The sequence below is a fragment of the Erythranthe guttata genome, chromosome 9 (assembly GCF_056151865.1).
Source record: "Erythranthe guttata isolate IM_541 chromosome 9, IM_541, whole genome shotgun sequence".
Lineage (NCBI taxonomy): Eukaryota > Viridiplantae > Streptophyta > Magnoliopsida > Lamiales > Phrymaceae > Erythranthe > Erythranthe guttata.
The window spans coordinates 10,684,759-10,704,214 of NC_142541.1; the positions used below are offsets into that span (position 1 = coordinate 10,684,759).

General features: G+C 34.7%; 4 protein-coding genes across 5 annotated transcripts; all 4 read left to right on the forward strand.

Annotated features, from left to right (window-relative positions):
* The first annotated feature begins 679 nt into the window (after positions 1 to 679).
* Positions 680 to 7,124, forward strand: LOC105948975 (cyclin-dependent kinase D-3). 2 transcript variants are annotated; one of them, XM_012972238.2, is made up of 7 exons: positions 680 to 1,111; positions 1,540 to 1,838; positions 1,967 to 2,075; positions 2,498 to 2,623; positions 2,933 to 3,168; positions 3,255 to 3,569; positions 6,624 to 7,124. In XM_012972238.2, exons 1-7 carry the CDS (start codon positions 1,001 to 1,003, stop codon positions 6,685 to 6,687), a joined length of 1,260 nt encoding a protein of 419 aa, XP_012827692.2. In that variant the 5' UTR covers positions 680 to 1,000; the 3' UTR covers positions 6,688 to 7,124. The 2 variants fall into 2 exon arrangements, 1 of the variants encoding a protein (XP_012827692.2); XR_016033427.1 differs by having other exon boundaries at positions 741 to 1,111; positions 3,255 to 4,963; positions 5,797 to 7,124.
* A 5,083-nt stretch (positions 7,125 to 12,207) lies between these two features.
* On the forward strand, positions 12,208 to 14,017 carry LOC105949272 (uncharacterized). Its single transcript, XM_088822754.1, has 3 exons — positions 12,208 to 12,500; positions 12,590 to 13,515; positions 13,620 to 14,017. Exons 1-3 carry the CDS (start codon positions 12,208 to 12,210, stop codon positions 14,015 to 14,017), a joined length of 1,617 nt encoding a protein of 538 aa, XP_088678880.1.
* Positions 14,018 to 14,065: 48 nt separating this feature from the next.
* On the forward strand, positions 14,066 to 15,168 carry LOC105948935 (uncharacterized). The gene is made up of 2 exons (XM_088822755.1): positions 14,066 to 14,789; positions 14,900 to 15,168. Exons 1-2 carry the CDS (start codon positions 14,066 to 14,068, stop codon positions 15,166 to 15,168), a joined length of 993 nt encoding a protein of 330 aa, XP_088678881.1.
* Positions 15,169 to 17,997: 2,829 nt separating this feature from the next.
* Positions 17,998 to 18,953, forward strand: LOC105948934 (zinc finger BED domain-containing protein RICESLEEPER 2-like). Its single transcript, XM_088822756.1, has 3 exons — positions 17,998 to 18,673; positions 18,756 to 18,853; positions 18,927 to 18,953. The coding sequence occupies exons 1-2, from the start codon at positions 18,029 to 18,031 to the stop codon at positions 18,816 to 18,818; spliced, it is 708 nt and encodes a 235-aa protein (XP_088678882.1). The 5' UTR covers positions 17,998 to 18,028; the 3' UTR covers positions 18,819 to 18,853; positions 18,927 to 18,953.
* Positions 18,954 to 19,456: the final 503 nt, after the last annotated feature.

Genomic DNA, 19,456 nt, shown 5'->3' on the forward strand with positions numbered 1-19,456 from the left:
ATACAAATTTTGATTGCACTAATTTAACTTGTGCTGTAAAGAGTATAAAGACTGACATAAAAATCTAGGATAAATTACAACCACCTCTGAGTTATGGTCAAATTACGAAAATTCCCCTTTTACTTGGGTAATTACAACCACCTCCTTCAACTATAAATTTTCTTACACGTCTACTCTTGCGGTTTCAAATTTAGTGGAATCTTCGAGATTATATGGAATATTATCACTTTTGTACCCGTTTTATCCCATTCGAACTCTACATCTTGAAGCAAGATGATCATAAGATGTGTTTTTTGGCTTGTATATATCAGATTGTGGTGCATTAGAAACTGAATTTGTACACAAAACGAGTACAAACTAGAGCGCATTCCACAAAATCTAGATGATTATGTTGAATTTGACACCATAAGGGTGGAGGTGTAAGAAAAAATCATAGTGAAGGGGTAGATATAATTATCCAAACAAGAGGGGTTTTTCGTAAATTAATCATACCTCGGGGTGGTTGTAATTTACCCGATAATCTACGACTTCTGTATTTTGCAACTTTTCAGATTTTTTTTTTATTATATCTCTAAACAAGATGAGAGCAATTTTTTGTTTCTTTCATGAACCTATAAATAAATAATTTTTTTTTTGTTTAAATTAAAACTTAATTCAAATTCAAGGTGGGCTTATTGGAAAGTGGCCCCTTTGATGAACTTATATTTATTTATTTATTAAGATACCCTTAATTCAAACTTAGATCTCACAACTGAAATCGGAAAGAGGCGCCGCTGTGTGTCCGTCGTCCAACTCTACATACATACGCTCCAACCTCTCACCCCCGCTGCACCACCTATCATGCTTTATTATACATACTAAATATAAAATTCTGAAAAGAATCACCATTAATTAATTTCTCACAATGAAAAATTGTGGCCCTAATTCATCTGTGAACTCCCAATTTTGATACAAAAGCTCTTCAATTCTGAAAAAAAATTACAGCGGAAAGAGAGTAACGATGGCGGAAGTGGATCAGTTGCTCACTAAGAAAGTAGCCGATCGTTACCTGAAACGCGAGGTACTCGGTGAAGGTACATACGGTGTCGTTTACAAAGCCATCGATACTAAGGTACCATCCCTTTTTTTTTTTTTTTAATTATTTTTTAGGGTTCTCTCGATTATGCAATTCAGTATCAATTTTGCATTCCCGACCTTTTTGTGTCCGATGATTGATATTCTAGTGCTGTCCGGCCATTAATTGTCGGGAAGAGTTTAGCCTAGATTTTTACATAAAAAGTTTTTGTTGTTTGAATAATAAATAATTCGAGTACTTAGTATAATTTTTTTTTTTTGATGAGGGAAGCAGCTGAACATGCTTCTGAAGTTGAGGATAAGTTAAATTGTTTTGGGGGGTTTCAGTATGGTTTTTGGTGCAGGGGCTTCATTTAGATATGTATTATTTCTATGTGGCTATTTCTGTATGTTCTACTTGTTTGAGTGTGTAGTAGCTCAAACGCAGTAAAAAGGAATGATCTTTGATTGTAACTACATGTGCAGACAGGGCAGACAGTTGCCATCAAGAAAATTCGTCTAGGGAAGCAGAAGGAAGGGGTGAATTTCACTGCTTTGAGGGAAATTAAATTGCTGAAGGAGCTTAAGGATTCTAATATAATTGAGTTGATCGATGCATTCCCTCATAAGGGGAACCTGCACCTTGTGTTTGAGTTCATGGAGACTGATCTTGAAGCCGTTATTCGTGATAGAAACATCGTTCTTTCTCCGGCCGATATCAAGTCTTACATTCAGATGACGCTGAAGGGGCTTGCATTTTGCCATAAGAAATGGGTCTTGCATAGGTGAATTTTGTTCTATGGGTGCTGTTTATGATGTCCGAACTTGCTTCTTTGTTTTGACTCTTTTTCTTTTTCTTTTTTTTTTTTTTTTTTTTTTTTTTTAATTTTTTTTTTATTATTGTTATGTACAGGGATATGAAACCAAACAACTTGCTGATTGGACCTCGTGGGCAGCTTAAACTTGCCGATTTCGGGTTAGCTCGTATATTTGGGAGCCCAGACCGAAGATTCACTCATCAGGTATGTTCTTTCTGACTGATCCAGATTAAGCTGTACCTGAATTACATCACATATCGGACTTGTTGCATGCAATAGTTAGTGTTGGTTGACGCATGTATTCTCAGAGTAATGATATTGATAAATATGAGCTCCTGTTACTAACTCATTACATAATTTGCTTTTATGGTATTTTGGGTGGAAGTTTTTTCGTCCGTTTTAGTATATGGAAAGCAGTAATTTTGATGCATGTTTATTATAATTGTGTTTCCTGGGATGCTTACCTTGAAAATAGACATTTGTAGCTGTTTTTTTTTTTCTTTTATTTGTTTACGTAAAAGATATAAACATTGAAAGCTCTCATAGATCTTAATTTGACTTTTGAATTGATTTTTTATATCTATCTTTCATGTTAAATCCTATTGAACTATGGAATACCGTATCAGGTTTTTGCTAGATGGTACAGAGCGCCTGAACTGCTGTTTGGTGCAAAGCAATATGGTCCCGGGGTTGATGTATGGGCTGCAGCGTGTATATTTGCTGAACTACTTCTACGTCGACCTTTTCTACAGGTGAAACTTAATCTCCTTATTGCCACATGTTGTCCCCTCAGACTTGTAAACATGGCTGCTTTATTTTTGTGATTATTTATGGTCCGACTATTGAGTTTTATTGATATTGCTATCATAAGAAGCTTTGGAAGTATCAATTGTCTACCAGTAACATAAATAGTATAGGCCATGTCTTGGGAGTTGTGTCCGAATGGCTGGAACCTTCAATATCATACGTTCAGTCTTCAACTAAGAAATTTTATTAGATAGAGTAACTTTGAAGTGTGTTGGTAGTGCAAAGTTATTGGTCTAAAAAATAAATTTGTTCAGGGAAATAGTGATATGGATCAACTGGGAAAGATCTTTGCTGCTTTTGGGACACCCAAGCAATCGCAATGGTCGGATATGGTCTATCTTCCTGATTACGTGGAATACCAATCTGTGCCCGGTCAACCATTGCGAACATTGTTCCCCATGGCTAGCGACGACACACTGGACCTTCTAGGGAAAATGTTTATGTATGATCCAAAATCAAGAATTTCAGCACAACAGGCACTGGAGCATCGGTACGCTGAATTCAACCTTTTTTTTTTTTCTTCTTTTTCTAATGGTTGGTAGAAAACATGGGTTTTTTACATTTGCGTTTCTGTAGGTATTTTTCTTCCATACCTCCAGCTACAGAACCTGCTTTGCTACCAAGACCTCCACCAAAGAGGGAATCTGTCAATTCAGAGCCCTCAGACTTTAATCCTCAAAATGGCCCGACAGTATTGTCTCCTCCAAGAAAGCAAAGAAGAGTGATGCCTCAGCGCGAGGGGTTTGACTTAAACGGTCAACAGATGGATAAGATGGATGACCACGGTCAAGAGACAAGACAGCCAGCTGGCGAGAGGAGTTCAATTGCTCCAATGTCCCTGGATTTCTCGGTTTTTGGAAATAGGCCACCAAATAGACCAACTATTAACAGGTACGCAGTTCCTAATTGACATGCACACTTAATTATTTTCTAGATACCTTTAATCTCAAGTTGCTAAAAAAAAAAGAAGACAAGTTGCTAAGTTGGTGTTTATTAGATTATCTTGAATCCAGAATAGTCGACTATATTGGGTATGTTTCAGCACAGTGGTGCAGCTGAGAGGAATATGTTCAAAAGTCATATCTATTAAAAAGTTAATTGGGATCTATAGACAAGGCATAAAATCGTCATATGAACTTATGAGGATCATCTAAAATCACTAGTGCAATTGAAGAAAATGTTATCCAGAAATCGTAAATGTAGAGGAAGAAACATAAATTTGTGTCAGCATCTTATTCCTTCCTATTAGAATGAGTTTAAGCTTTTAGTTTTATTCATCAATGAGGTGGCCAACGACCCAGAAGTATTTGCAGAATTTCGTCTGATGTAAACAGGATCTGATAGCCCATAAAATATTTACCCTCTTTTAGGCGTAATTAACTGAAAAACCTGTATAAGTTAGTAACACATTGATCCGCATTCGATGCGAGCTCTCTGAATATGGATATACTGAGAAAATTCTTAAAGCTTTTGTATCACTTACCATTTGGGTCTATCTCTGAATAGCATCTTCTTCCCCCATTGGTTAGACCGCCTTCATATAGTTCAGGTTTGAATGATTTTAAATGATGTTAATATAATCAAATGAATATTATATGCAAATACATAAATATACGTATAAAAGAAATTTTGAATTTGAAGTGGGTTACCTTTTGTTGGTGTAAATTGGTTTTGGAGTATGTTGGGGAGGCGAGGGGGGTGCGGGTGGGGGGGGGGGGGGGGGGGGGGGGGGGGGTGGTGGGTGTTGAAACGTAGCACTTAGAATTTAACCCTAACTAGGTCACTCAAAACCTATCTTGAAAAATTACTGACAAGATAACCTATTTTCTTATTATACGATCGTAACTCTAGTCATAATAAAACTGTCTATGATAAGATTCAAAATATAACCAAGTCCTACAGTAAATGAGACTTGTTATTTGCCAGCCTATTCAGCTGCAGCAAGTTGGGATAAAATGTATAAACTGCATCCTCTTTGTCTGCTAATTCACTTCAAAACTAGGATGTAATTCACATTCAAGAATTTGTAGTCTCTTGTAATTAAGAGATTGTTGTCTTAATAAGCAAAAACTAATTTCATCGATATTAGGCTGTTTGTTGTTTAGGAAATCAATTTTTCTAAATCAAGGTACTATCTTTTGATTTTCTTCTGTAGTGGCAATATTTCCTGTTAGGTTGTGTTAAGCTGAAAACTATGCTTGCTAGTACAACGGCTTGAATTTATATTATTTTAATCAATGAAGGCTAATATGCTAATGCCGTCAATTCCGCTGTAGCATTTGATAGTGACTTTTATCTTCGATTTCATGAGCAGCATCTAAAATAGCTTTTGTTTTTCAAAAGGGTAAATTACAACCACCCCCTGAGGTATGGTCAAATTACGAAACCCCCCCTCCAATTTGGGCAATTACAACGACCCTCTCCACTATAAATCTTCTTACACGTCCACCCTTGCGGTTTCAAATTTAGTGGAATCTTCGAGATTATATGGCATATTATCACTTTTGTCCCATTTTATCCCATTCGAACTCTACATTTTGAAGCAAGATGATCATAGTATGTGTTTTTTGGCTTGTGCATCAGAAACTGTATTTTACATAAAACGAGTACAATGTAGAGCACATTCCACGAAATCTAGATGATTATGTTGAAATTGACACCATAAGGGTGGAGGTGTAAGAAAAAAATCATAGTTGAGGGGGTAGTAGATGTAATTATCCAAACAAGAGGGATTTTTTCGTAAATTGACCATACCTCGGTGGTTGTAATTGACCCTTTTCAAAACTACCCAATGCCTGTTCGAGCACAAACCATATCGTATCCTCCATTAGAGATAAATCCATGTAACATATTCATAGTTACTAATATGGTTGACAAAAGTAGATTTAATTGAACATGCACACACACACACGCACACACACACACACACACACACACACACACACAAGCACTTGTTTATATATAGATGCTATACATATTGAACTAATATTGGATGCGAGTTGTTAGTGTGGGTGGGTCATGATGAATTATTTAAGATGGGATTTTATCCTTTTATTTTCTTATTTCATGCTTTGGTGGGGTTGGTTGATATGTTGGGGTAGTCATCTAATCGTCTTAGGAGCCTTTAGGAACCATTGATTCGACTAGTTAGTAGTTATCAGTGTTTCGTGATTATTTGGTTCTGGTTTCAATGGGAATTTGTCAAGAACGGCCAAGAATTGAATGCTTGGCAAAAATCTATTTTATATTTACCCTTAGATCGAGTATTGGATAAATTCCCAAGGTTTAGTTCAATTACTTATAGACCCCCTCGTGTTTGAAACATATTACCGAAACCTCACTTGAAGGTTAATTTCAGCAAAAAAACACAATCTAAACTCAGTAAGTGAAAATTTCATGTTTACCAAAATATTTTAAAAGAAGTGTTCGGAAAGTATTAATATCGAAGGACAATAATATTAAAATAACACTCTTCTTTGCCATATTTAAACACTAAAATAACATTGTTCTCTACATCTATCTTCAGCTGCCACCTTTCTACTCTGCTGTTACATTGTTTTTGCTCTCAACAACTTTGTTACTAGGTGTTCTTAAAATATTTGAATTGGATTTTGCGTGGTGTTCGAAAAGTAACACCGGTAATAAAATGTAAAATGTGTAGGGGCAGTTCAACCGTCATAATGTGAACGATCGCCATTCTTTTTCATCTTAATCCCAAAAAAAAAAAAAGGAAAAAAAAAAAGTTATTTCTGCTGACATCATAAATTTAGTACAAATAAATGATCGAATAGGATTTAAGTGTTGACCGGAATCAAACCTTAATGGTGAATCTTCATGGTAGTAATTGTGTGGGCTCATAAAAAGCATGTGTGTAGGGTGCATGTGATAATTTGCCGGACGATATTCTTTACTATTATTCTTAAATCAATTTTTCCATTTTCTCAGTGCTGACAGATCGCATTTAAAGAGGAAACTTGACCTTGAATTTCAACTGCCAGAAGAAGAATAACTTTGTGGCATGTCTCGATTTTCAGATTTTTCGTATGGTGTATAAAATCTGTCGTACCAGAGGTTTGCGTTCGCTCTCCAAGAAGATAGGCTCAAAGAATAACGGATAGATTTGTAGCCCCAATACTTAAAAACGTACAATAGATCAAAGTGAGTATTATTTTTGTCAGTTAATCATCGTATATTTGATCAATTGTCTGTGGTTTGCATGTGTCGGTTCACAGTTACGAATAGTTTATTCTTGTATTCACTTGTGAGAGATCTCGATTTTTTTTTTTTGGCTGTGACAGCACAGACACTCTATTCGTTAAAAAGTGCTAATTCTCGAATATTGGAACATGTTTTCGATTTGTTGTATGGGTTTTAGAATGGAATTTGACCTGTAATAATTTTAACAAATTTTGTATATTGAATATTGTCCCCTTGGTAGGTCTTCAATGGTGTGTTTAGTTTTTGTCCTTGTGGCGCAGTTAGTTTGTCTGAAGAGTCTTTAAGGATATGTTTGGGAATGTTGATGGGATGATTATTGGATTGGTTTAAGATTACTGTCCGTACTTATTATCTATCTTACATTTTAGATTTAAATCAGGCCTCATTTGATTAGGATTAAATAATCCAATGAAATCCAATTATTTTATTGGAGCTCGCGACGTCCAAAAAAAAAAAAACTCACTGAAAGACAAGATAAACAATGATTAAATAATGTTGGCGGGTCGACCCGACAATTTATTAGGGATATCAAACATCGAATTAAGTCCAACTATTTAATTAATCATGGCTTATCTTGGCAATCAAACGGGACCTCATTATATTATGTAATATTTACAGGCCTCATTTGCTTACTTGCATCTGATTATATTAGATTATATTTGAATATATTCGATTAAATCCCTACGGATTAAATAAATATTTAGTTAATCAAATGTTTGGATCATTAGATTACATATTGTATAAAATTTGTTAGATTCTAGTATTATATGTGAATTGTCTATAAAGTCTTTTATTTAACAAATTGAAGTTATTGCGGTGTGAGGGGCGTTATTAATTTTATGAAATAATAATATTTAATTGTGAACTTTTAATTTAAAAGCATGTTTGAACAATTTTGAATCTTGCCAAATAAATATTTTTCTAACTCTTGTTACGCAGTCAATCTAACATAATAATGGCATGCAAACAAGGCCCTAATATATTGGTTGGGATAAGGTTTATATTAGATTATTCATAAAATATTCAAAATACCCCAAGTTTTCAGAATAATTATTAAACTTTTCTTTTAAATTATGGGGCATATATGATAATCTATATAATATATAAAGACAAGGTACACAATCGATGTTTTCACATCTACAATTTTGACCCCACATTTATTTTTTTATTTTCAATTCAGTTTACTTACCTTATATAATTATATTCCACAAATTTGACAATTTGAATATAAATACATATCACACGTTTTTTAGGAGAGATTTTAGGAGAGATTTCAATTGAGTTTAATTGCCTTTTATAATAGGATTTCCACATTTAATCCATTAATGAAAATAGACTAATATTTTGTGTTCACAATTATTGTAATTTCCCTATTCCACACGTTTTTAATTGATATATAAAATCGGTTTCAATTTTCCATTCACATTTTTGAAATTTTCTAAATTGCATGATTTTTGCTTAATTTACGGTAACACTAAAAACATCGGTTTCAAAGATTAATTCATTACTATCACAATCAAATCTTTTAAAGACATGTTGATATTATTGTTTCATTAATAACTTTCTTCCTTGCTCCTAATATTTTGATATACGTTTTTTTATAAATACATATTGGATTTATTATCTAATCATTAAACATCGTTTGAAATTTTGTGGGATTTATATCTACTTACAAATAAATATTTGATATAATCTATGATATAGCAATCACCATATCACAAAATTGATTAAGCTTGACTATATTTTAAGTAGTCCGTGTATTTTTTATTTTCCAATGTTTTTTTTTTATTATTTGTTTTGGATATTAGTTCATTATTATATTGACAATAATTACCAACATACTAACTATACATTAATGACAATAATAATGAACATCGGGTTTTATTAATCTATATATGGTAACGAAATCATATCATATAACAAATAATTAAGGTAATTGTTTGATTACAATCAAGTTATTTCAGGAAATTACAGGTTTTATTCAATTAATCAATGAAATCCGATCAATTTGGAAGTGAATGATTTGATTTACTATAAACATCATGTGTAATTAATTGTAACAAACCCACAAAATCTTGACTATCCACGTATCTATATAATCTCAAATACCCATCCATGAGATCTCATTCATTATTTGCATCAACATTTGTTGAAATTCATCTGCACCGAGAAGGTTTGTATTAAATACTTTGTTGAACCTTCTTTCTTGCATTTTTTGTTATTGTATATAATGACATATACGAGTTCTTGATCTTTTCCTTACTCTTTGCCATGTTGTTTCCGTCGGATTAGCTCCGTATGTGAGAATTATATTATTGACTGCTCATGAATTTACAGTACAACTAAGTTATTTCCATTTTGCTCCACTTAATTACTTTTCTATATTAATTTATATATATACAGTATTCTATATTCACTTTATACAATGCAAATTGTGCTTTAATTTGTAATTCTCAACAGTACCTCTGTGTCAACACATTCTCTTATGGATTCAACCAACAAAACTCCGACATCACCGAACACATCTCACCTGTTTGATGTTCCTATATGTAATTGAAAAGGTCCAAATAGCTTTTCAAACCATTTTATTTTTTGTCAATTTCTTACCGTGTTACATGATACTGTATTTCAATATATTTTTTTCTTCTTTTTTGTATGTATTTAGAATGTTTATCGCAACCCATTGACAAGAATGTTCCAAAAACGAAGAGAAAGATTTATATTTCTGGTAACTTTTGACAATAAGTAACTTATCTCTTCATATTTTACAATATATATTGTACGTTTTAATATATATGTTACTGATCGACTATAATGAATAGTTTTATACAATCAAATCTTTTACAAATAATTATGTAATAATACTTATTAAATGCATTCAGGTAGCTCTAATGCTAAGAGATCATCAATAATAAGGAGACCAGTTGCTTTTGATAATAATATGTTATCACAAAATACGTCACAAAGTAAGAATTGTACTATTTATTATATATCCAATGATTTTATTGTATAACTATTCATATAATTTCAACTTTTACCGGTGTACAATTCTCAATAATTCGTATGTGTTGACTGCTCATCAATACCCCATGAAGGAGAATCAGCACCCAGGAGAACGGAATACACACGAAGTGACCAATGGTGTGTATACTATACGAATACTTACCAATATAGTTTGGTATATTGACTTATTGTTATTGTGCATTGTCAAGTAATGTTTTATATATTATTATACCACTTTAGACCAGATTGCTAACATAAAGGGAAAAAAAATCATGGACGAGTCCATAAAATCTCAAGAAGCTTCATTTTATGGAATGAGTGGTGTTCGTATGCCATCGGGTCGCGTTCTTACAGACATAACAAACGGTTAGTTATTGAACTCGTATGATAAATAAATCATGCTATGTATATTTACATGATGTTTTAAACCATAAATCAATTGTTAAAACGTAGGAATAGAATAATAATTTTATTTCACATCATCTTCGAAATCGAAATCGACCTTCTGATAAACAACATGGACACGTTTAAATTATATAGATTGTTTACATATTTTTTAATTATATTGAACTAAACATGTCACATATTTATTTTTATAGATAATCAGGAAAAGGGACAACACATTCCTACTGAAAAAAGAAAACTGTTACACGATGCTTTTAATACACGACGTGTTGTTTGGACACCATCGAGTTGGATTCTAAGTGATGTATCAATTGGTGAGTCAATTGGTTACACTTAATATTTTAAACCAGTTTGCTTTTAATATATTTCACGTGGTGACGATTATGTTCTTATATGTTTATTTGAATTCCCTACTATTTATTATATTCGTCATCCAAAAGGGGAAAAACAAGTAATTGGAAAAGGAAAGGGAACTATCGCAAAACACGGAAAACCGCAGGAAAACGCATTTCATGGGGGAGTTCAAACTCCATCAAGTTGTGCTACATGGGACATAAGTAATGGTAAGATTGAATTCAATAACCTTTTAATCGTGGCATGCACACACGCTATATAATTCGTTCTTATTAACTTAAATATTAAACTTTTATTAGCATAATAAGACTATAACCATGATTCCATACATCATTATTTTTTGTTCTTTTATATGAAAAACATTATACAACAATATCAAAAAAGTCAAACATATATAAAATAATTATTTATAAAATTAAATTTAATATTTTAATATATCGTTTCATCATAATAACAAAACAGGTAATTCAGGTCATCAAAAGTCTGTAGAACACCGACAAAATAATGACGTGCAAGGATTAAATGTTGGAAACACAAAATTGACTGATGAGGCCTTTAGTGGACTAGGTGTTGTTTGAACCCCATCGAGTAGACGGAGAAAAATCCAATTTCCTATGTATAGTCAGAATGATGCAAGTTTTTCATCAGCCGACAAATTGAATAGTATAAATTTAGCTACACAAAATATCCATATGGCTGTCAGTGGGAGCACGTTACACTACGAAGGTAAAGTTGTTAATTAATATTTCTAACTGCAATAACACATACAATTACAGACCATAGTTATTAAATGGTTTTTCTTTTTTTTAAATCTTGAAACAGACACATTCCGACACTCTTACAATCCTGAATCTGGCATTTATGAGATTCCGGTTAACTATCTAGATTCATTTTACAAATCCACAAAAAGGTACGTTTGTATTTTTTTATGCACATTCATATTAATTTATATAGTGAATATTATAAATTTTCTAATTATATGTTCTCCATATATTTATTAAATTATCATTTCTAATGTTAAAGATTAGAAAGAGAGTTGCAAGGAGTCAAAAAACGATACAGTCGGATGCACGTGGATTAAGTATGGACAGTACACCAGCTATATTGGTGGACGAGGATTCTCAAACAGTAAGAGATGTTACATCGGACAGTGGAGGTAACTATTATTTTTTACATTCACACACGGTTGGCGAAATAGCTCATTCAAATGCAAAAAACGAGATTTCATTGAATGATAAAAAAAATGATTTTTATTTACAGATTCTGAATATGTTTCCAACGACGACAATAGCAACGATTCATTTGATTATGATGGTATTAACATTTTATATTCTTTAAAACTATATTATTATATTGTATTCGAACTTTATGAATTACTTATACTCGATGTTGCGCTATAACAGATTACGACGATCTGGGAGACCAGTCGTACAAATGTCAATCGTGTGGTGCAAGGATGTGGTACGCTGAACGTCTTGATAAGCATATGAACACATCGAGACCAGAGTTTTCTCTATGTTGACAAAAAGATAAAGTACAACTGCCTGATATGAAAAATCCCCCACCTGCTCTATCCAATTTGCTTTTCGGTACGGATAGACAGAGCAAACATTTCCAAGACAATATCCGTTCTTACAACATGATGTTTGCGTTTACATCACTTGGCGGAAAGGTACAAACATCTATTAATACTGGTGCTGGACCATACACATTTCTGCTTCAATGTCAGAATTACCATCTGTTGGGAAGTATGTTGCCGGATGAAGGCGCAAGACCAAAATTTGCACAACTTTACATCTTCGATACAGAGAATGAAGTTCAGAATATAATTGACGCTGTTAGGTAAAATCCATTTCATTTTGTGCTTACGTTCGCAATACATATGATGCATTTTGAGCCGAGTGAAATTGTTTAATCATTTGAAATTGCAGGTCTGGAAATAACTCGAACAATCTTGATCCTCAAATTGTTGCATACTTGAAGGATATGATCGATGAGAACAACGTACTTGCTCAGTCGTACAGAGCTGCCAGGGATCGACTTTCCAGTGAAGGCCTGCAAGGTGTTAAGCTAAAGCTGGTCAAAAGTCGTAGCACCGATGGCAGGACTTATAATCCCCCTAACGCGAGTGAAATTGCAGCGTTGATAGTTGGAGATTTTGATACGCAAGAAGGGGTTAGGGACATTGTGGTGGAGACTCAGTCCAAGAAGTTGCAACGCATTAGTGAGCTATACCCACTGTACCTGCCGTTCCAATATCCGCTCATATTTCCTTACGGGGAAGACGGCTATAGAGATGATATTGGTTTGAGAGACTCTTTTCGAGGTAACAAGGGAAAACGGAAAAAAATAACCATGCGAGAATACTTTGCTTACCGAATCCAAAAAAGAATCAGCGACAGTTCAGTACTTTTGAATTCAAAAAAATTGTTCCAACAGTTTGGGGTGGACGCTTATTCTATGATTGAGTCACAAAAGTTGAATTTCATTAGATACAACCAGGACCAGCTACGTGTGGACATATACAAAGGCATTGAAGAACGCATTTTGAGAGGGGACACTGAGGGCATATCAGCTGGTAAGCGCATAGTTCTTCCCGGCTCATTCATTCCTGGACCGCGGTACATGTTCAACAATTTTATCGATGCACTGCAAATTTGTAATTGGATTGGCTTTCCATCGTTGTTCATAACTATTACATGCAATCCACAATGGCCTGAAATACAAAGGGTCCTGAATGACACAAGTCTCAGACCAGAGGATCGTCCTGATATTCTATGTCGCGTATTTAAAATGAAGTTGGATAGTTTGCTGACGGATTTCAAGAAGGGACATATTTTCGGACGAATTAGAGCGCGTAAGTAATGCATTAATGTTAAAAATTCAATATGCGGTATATTCATTACATCAATAATGGTTTATTGCTTGCATATCATTTGACATCGTCATTTTTTTTTGCAGACGTATGTACGATCGAATTTCTGAAACGTGGTCTGCCTCACACACATATATTGTTGTGGTTGGATAACGTTGCCAAACCGAAGTGCTCCGCCGACATCGACCGGATGATTTGTGCAGAAATTCCTGACAAAAAAACTGACCGAAAGATGTACGACTTGGTTGAGAAATACATGATACACGGCCCGTGCGGTCATGCAAATTTGAATTCACCTTGCATGAAAAATGGTGTTTGCATGAAAAGGTCTCCAAAGAAGTTTGCACAGCGAACTGAGGCCGATGATGATGGTTACCCTGTATATAGGAGAAGGGACGATGGAAGAACGCTTATGAAGAAAAACACAATTCTTGACAATGGTTTTGTGGTTCCTTACAACCGTATATTATTGAGTAAATACTGAACCCACTTCAATATCGAGTTGTGCAACCAGGGCAAGTCAATAAAATATATGTTCAAGTACGTCAACAAAAGACACGATCGTGTCACAACAACATTTTTTCAACCTTCGTCTACGGACGCCGCTTCTGTTGTGCGAGGCGATGTGCAGGATTTTTGCATTCGATATACACTACAGGGATCCCCTGTCATTAGATTGAGCTTCTATCTCCCCGACCATCAGCCATTGATATTTAATGAGAACCAATCTTTAAAGAGTGTCCTGGAAAGACCAACAGCAAAGCAAACCATGTTTTTGGCGTGGTTCGAGGCGAACAAGAAGTACCCACCAGCTAGGGAATTACGGTATGGAGAGTTTCCCCAGCATTATGTGTACAAGGAGGATTCTCGTGTATGGGTGCCGAGAAAGCAAGGGTTTTCTATTGGAAGAGTCACCACTGTACCCCCGGGAAATGAAGAAGACTTTTATCTGAGATTGCTGCTCAACATCCAGAGAGGGTGCACCAGTTACGAAGACATACGAACGGTTAGTGGCAATGTTTTCGCGGCATTTAAGGATGCATGCTATATTTTGGGGCTGCTTGAGGATGACAAGGAGTACATTGGTGCAATCAAAGAGGCGTACGGTTGGGCAAATGGCCACTTTCTCAGACTGTTGTTTGCTGTTATGCTAATTTCTAAGAGTTTGAGCAGACCGGAATATGTTTGGGAGAGTTGTTGGTCGAATTTGTTCGATGACATTACATACAAGCACCAAAGGTGCCATAATAATCCAAGTATCGATTATTTTTATGTTGTTTTACAATTTTTAAGTTGTTTTACAATTTTTAAGTTGCATTTTTCAATTTTGTTAACGCATTTGTCCTACTAACTATACCTTTTGCAGGTTTGACTCTATCAGATGATAGTTTAAAGAACTATGCGTTGATTGAAATCGAGAAAATCCTACAAAGCAACGGCAAGAGCTTGCGGAATTTCGACTCTATGTCTATGCCACTACATTCGTGGAATGACACGGAGAATCGATTAGTGCTCGATGAGTTGGACTACGACGTCGTTGCGATGGCTGAAGAACTGAAACGATATCTATCTTCTATCACAGACGAGCAGAGAAAGGTTTACGATACCATCATGGATGCTGTATCGAAAAAATAGCGGCGGGATGTACTTCCTCTACGGTCACGGAGAAACCGGAAAGACATTCATATGGAGAACGTTGTCCGCTGCAATTCTTTCCAAAGGAGAAGTAGTTCTTAATGTTGCTTCGAGTGGCATAACATCTTTGCTGCTTCCCGGTGACCGAACCGCTCACTCCAGATTTGGACTGCCCATCATTGTGCACGATGGTTCCACCTGCAGCATTACACAACAAAGTCCGCAGACAGAATTGCTTATAAAGTCGAGACTTATTATATGGGACGAGGCCCCGATGATGCATAGATACTGTTTCGAAGCGCTAGACAAGACGATGCGATCTATCACTCATGTTCCCAAACCATTCGGCGGCAAGGTGGTCGTTCTTGGCGGAGACTTCAGACAGATTTTACCTGTTGTGCTGAAGGCATCAAGGCAAGACATTGTTCACGCTACGATCAACTCATCTCAGCTTTGGAAAGACTGTACGGTTCTTAAGTTGCATACGAATATGAGGCTTCAATCAAGCTCTAATCCATCTGAAGTTGACGAAATAAAGGAGTTTGCTGATTGGATATTGAGTATCGGTAATGGGGAGGCGGGAGTAGGGGTGGTAAACGAGCCGAGCCGGCTCGACAAAGACTCGAACTCGAGCTCGGGTTTTTCGAGCTCGAGCCCAGTTTTAGTTGTTCGACAGCTCGCAAGCCGGCTCGCGAGCTTCTTATTAATTTTTTTTTCTTATATATATATATATATATATATATATATATATATATATATATATATATATTATTGTTATTATTATTATTATTAATAATAATATTTTTATTATTACTGGAAAAAATGGGTGGAATTATTTTATCATTAACTGAAAATATCTAAATATTAAGTAGTCTATAATACGTACTACTAGCATTTAAATAGAAAAAATATAGATTACTTATAATTTAATACTTAAATTAATAAACTAAATCAATAAAGTAAAAGTAATTAGAAGTCGGCAGGCAGGTCTTAGTCTTTAGTTTACCCTTTACTCCTCAGTCCTTCATTATTCTTAGACGGTAAAAAAAGTGAAACTAGGGCAGCCGTCAGTGAGAGAAACAAGAAAGAAATCTGTTCATCTTCTTCAAAGGTTAGAAAAGAATTTCATTGTTTTGAAGCTTTATTCTTTCATCAATCGTTTTAAGGTGCGAATTTATGGAGCAATAAGTCTTTTAATTTTTGCAGCAGTATTTTTTATTTTTTGTGCATTTCTTTTTTGTTTTGATCGAGCAATATTTTTATTTTGTGGCTTGATTTCAATTTTTTTGGAGTCATTTTAGTGAGAAAATAACATATAATTTAATTATTGTTTGTTTCGATTTAATTTTCAATTTTATAATAATTTTCTTACCTATTTGTTATTTTATGGTTTTTGCAGTAATGAGTTTTCACACACATGACGAAAACAATGAACCGTTCATGCAATGTTCGTCACATGCAGAAGAAGAAGAATTTACGCATGCTAAAGATCGTATCTTTGTACCCTCAAATATTGAAGATCTTGGGCAGACTACTACTAACAATATGGTTGAAGATGGTGGAGTAGAAAATAAGCGTCGAGCAATAGGCCTGGGCAAACGGCCAATAACATAACTATTTGGAACGATTTTAAAGAGATTAAGTATGCTAATGGTGTCATAAAGATCTCCTGCAAACATTGTAAAAGTGTGTTTTCAAAAAGTAAAACTACTTCGACAACTCAGTTGCACAGACATTTGAAAAAATGTGCCACCTTTCTAAAAGAAAAGGCCCTACGAAACAGGGACAATTCGTTGCAGACACAAATTGGTGTTTTGCCGGATAATATAGATTCAACTTCATATCCAACGCTACATGATGGAAAATTTGACATGGACAAAATGAAAGAGGTGATAGCTCATTGGATAATGATGCACGAGCATTTTTTCTCAATTGTAGAAGAAGAAGGGTTTAATTTGATGCAAAAATGTGGAATGCCCGAGTGGAAGGGATTTTCAAGAGGAACGGCAAAAAATGTTTGTGTGAATGTTTATGACCTGGAGAAGAAAAAGCTCAAAATTGTTTTGAATAATGTAAACAAACTTAGTCTTACTACAGACTGCTGGAAGTCAAAAGAACCAGATGATCGAATACATGGTGATTACTGGCCATTGGATCGACCAAACTTGCCATTTACAAAAGCGCATTCTCAACTTTATTCATCTTCCACCTCCTCGACGGGGTATCGATATTGCAAATGCTATTTGGCGGTGCTTAGAAGAATGGAGTATTGAAAGCAAGGTTCACACTGTGTCGGTCGACAACGCATCTGCAAATGGCGTAGCAATCAACAACCTTAAAGATTTTATCACGCGTAAAAAGCCATTGCTTTGTGATGGAAGTTTATTCCATGTTAAGTGTTGTGCGCACATCCTTAATCTCATAGCTCAAGACGGTCTTTCTGAGATTAAAGATATTATTGATATTATTCGTGATAGCGTGGAGTATGTACGTCGATCAGATGCACGACTCAAGATTTTCACGGAGATTGTGAAACAATTAAACTTGTCGGATAAAAAGTTAATTGATGATTGTCGAACGAGATGTAATTCTACGTATGAGATGTTGGCTGCTGCAATCAAATTCAAAGATGTATTTCCAAGATTTGCTGATCGAGATCTTCATTTTGAAGGCTGCCCAAGTGAAGAAGATTGGAAGAAGGCTGAAAAAGTTTGCTCAGTACTTGAGGTGTTCTGGACTGCCACACACATTTTCTCTGGGAGTGATTATCCGACGTCAAACTTGTTTCTTAATGAAGTCAGTAGAGTGAAAGTGGTGTTGGATAAAAAAAAGCTTGGATAGTGATGCATTCATCAAAGACATGACCGCGAAGATGAAGATTAAATTCGACAAGTATTGGGGGGAGTCAAATTTATTGATGAGTGTCGCAGCTGTTTTGGATCCAAGATGTAAAATGAGAGCACTTCAATTTTGTTTTCCCAAACTTTATTCGCCACAACAAGTTAAGGAAGAAACTGCTCGTGTTCGACAAACATTAAACGAGCTTTACTCTGAATATGTTTCAATGTATAATATTGAACACTCAAGTGGACAAGTACCACGGGACGATGGTCTTCAAAGTGAACAGAGCAAAAATTCCGAGTCTTTATGTGGTTGGTCTGAGTATGCCACTTTCTTGAGGTCCGTTGAATCAATTCAACCTCAAAAGTCTGAGCTTGACATGTATCTTCAAGAAAATTGCTATATGTCAGACAAAGAAAATGGAAGAGAATTCAATGTCTTTGAGTGGTGGAGAATCCATGAATTGAAATACAGGATACTCTCAATAATGACAAAGGATATTTTAGCAATTCCTATCACCAGTGTTGCTTCCGAAGCTTCTTTTAGTGTTGGTAGTAGAGTTATTGATAAGTTTCGAGCCTCTTTGAATGCAGATACTGTTCAAGTATTGATGTGTGGAGGAGATTGGTTGAGACAACGTTTTGGAGTAAAAAGAAAGACGAAGGTAAACTGTATTATCGATAAAATTTGTTTGTAATTATTATTTTATTATTGTCTTTATTTACTACTTTTTGTTTGTGTTGCAGGTTGATAAAAAAGCAATTCAAATCATTCTTCCATTTGACGATGAAGCCTCCAAGGATAATTGACATGAATCTGTTGTACATGACTACATGAGTAATTAGTAAGCTTATAATTAATATTTTTCGGTTTTAGATTAAAGGCATCAAATAATATATTGTTCATCTTACATGCAGATGAAGATTATGTCAAAGTATAGAAGATTCTAGGAAAGAACTTGCGTAGTTTGGAATGTGGATTTTGGACATATTTTTTAATATGAATCATGCACCTTTTGTTTTGAATACTTCTGGACAGTTTTTTCTTTTAATAGGGTTTTTGATATATTCTTGACTTTGGACATTTTGTTTTGAATAGGCTATAGGGGTTCTAGAAATTATTTTTGGAATATAGATTTTGCATAAATATGTTGAATAGGATAGTTATGATCCACAACTTATGCAAGCTGGACATTATTTTTGAAATACATTTTGAACATGTTTATATTGTTGGTTGTTATAACTTATGCAACTATTTTTAATGTTTCTTAAAAGTGAAGTGTTAAATCAATTAATATGTATCTGTATTTTCTTTTCCGTTTTGTAAGTTTGTTATAATACTTTTTTTTTAATTATATATATAAATATATATAATTAAAAGAAAAAAAAAACCAACTTAGCTCGAGCTCGAGCTCACCGAAGCTCATGCGAGCTCGAGCTCGAGCCAA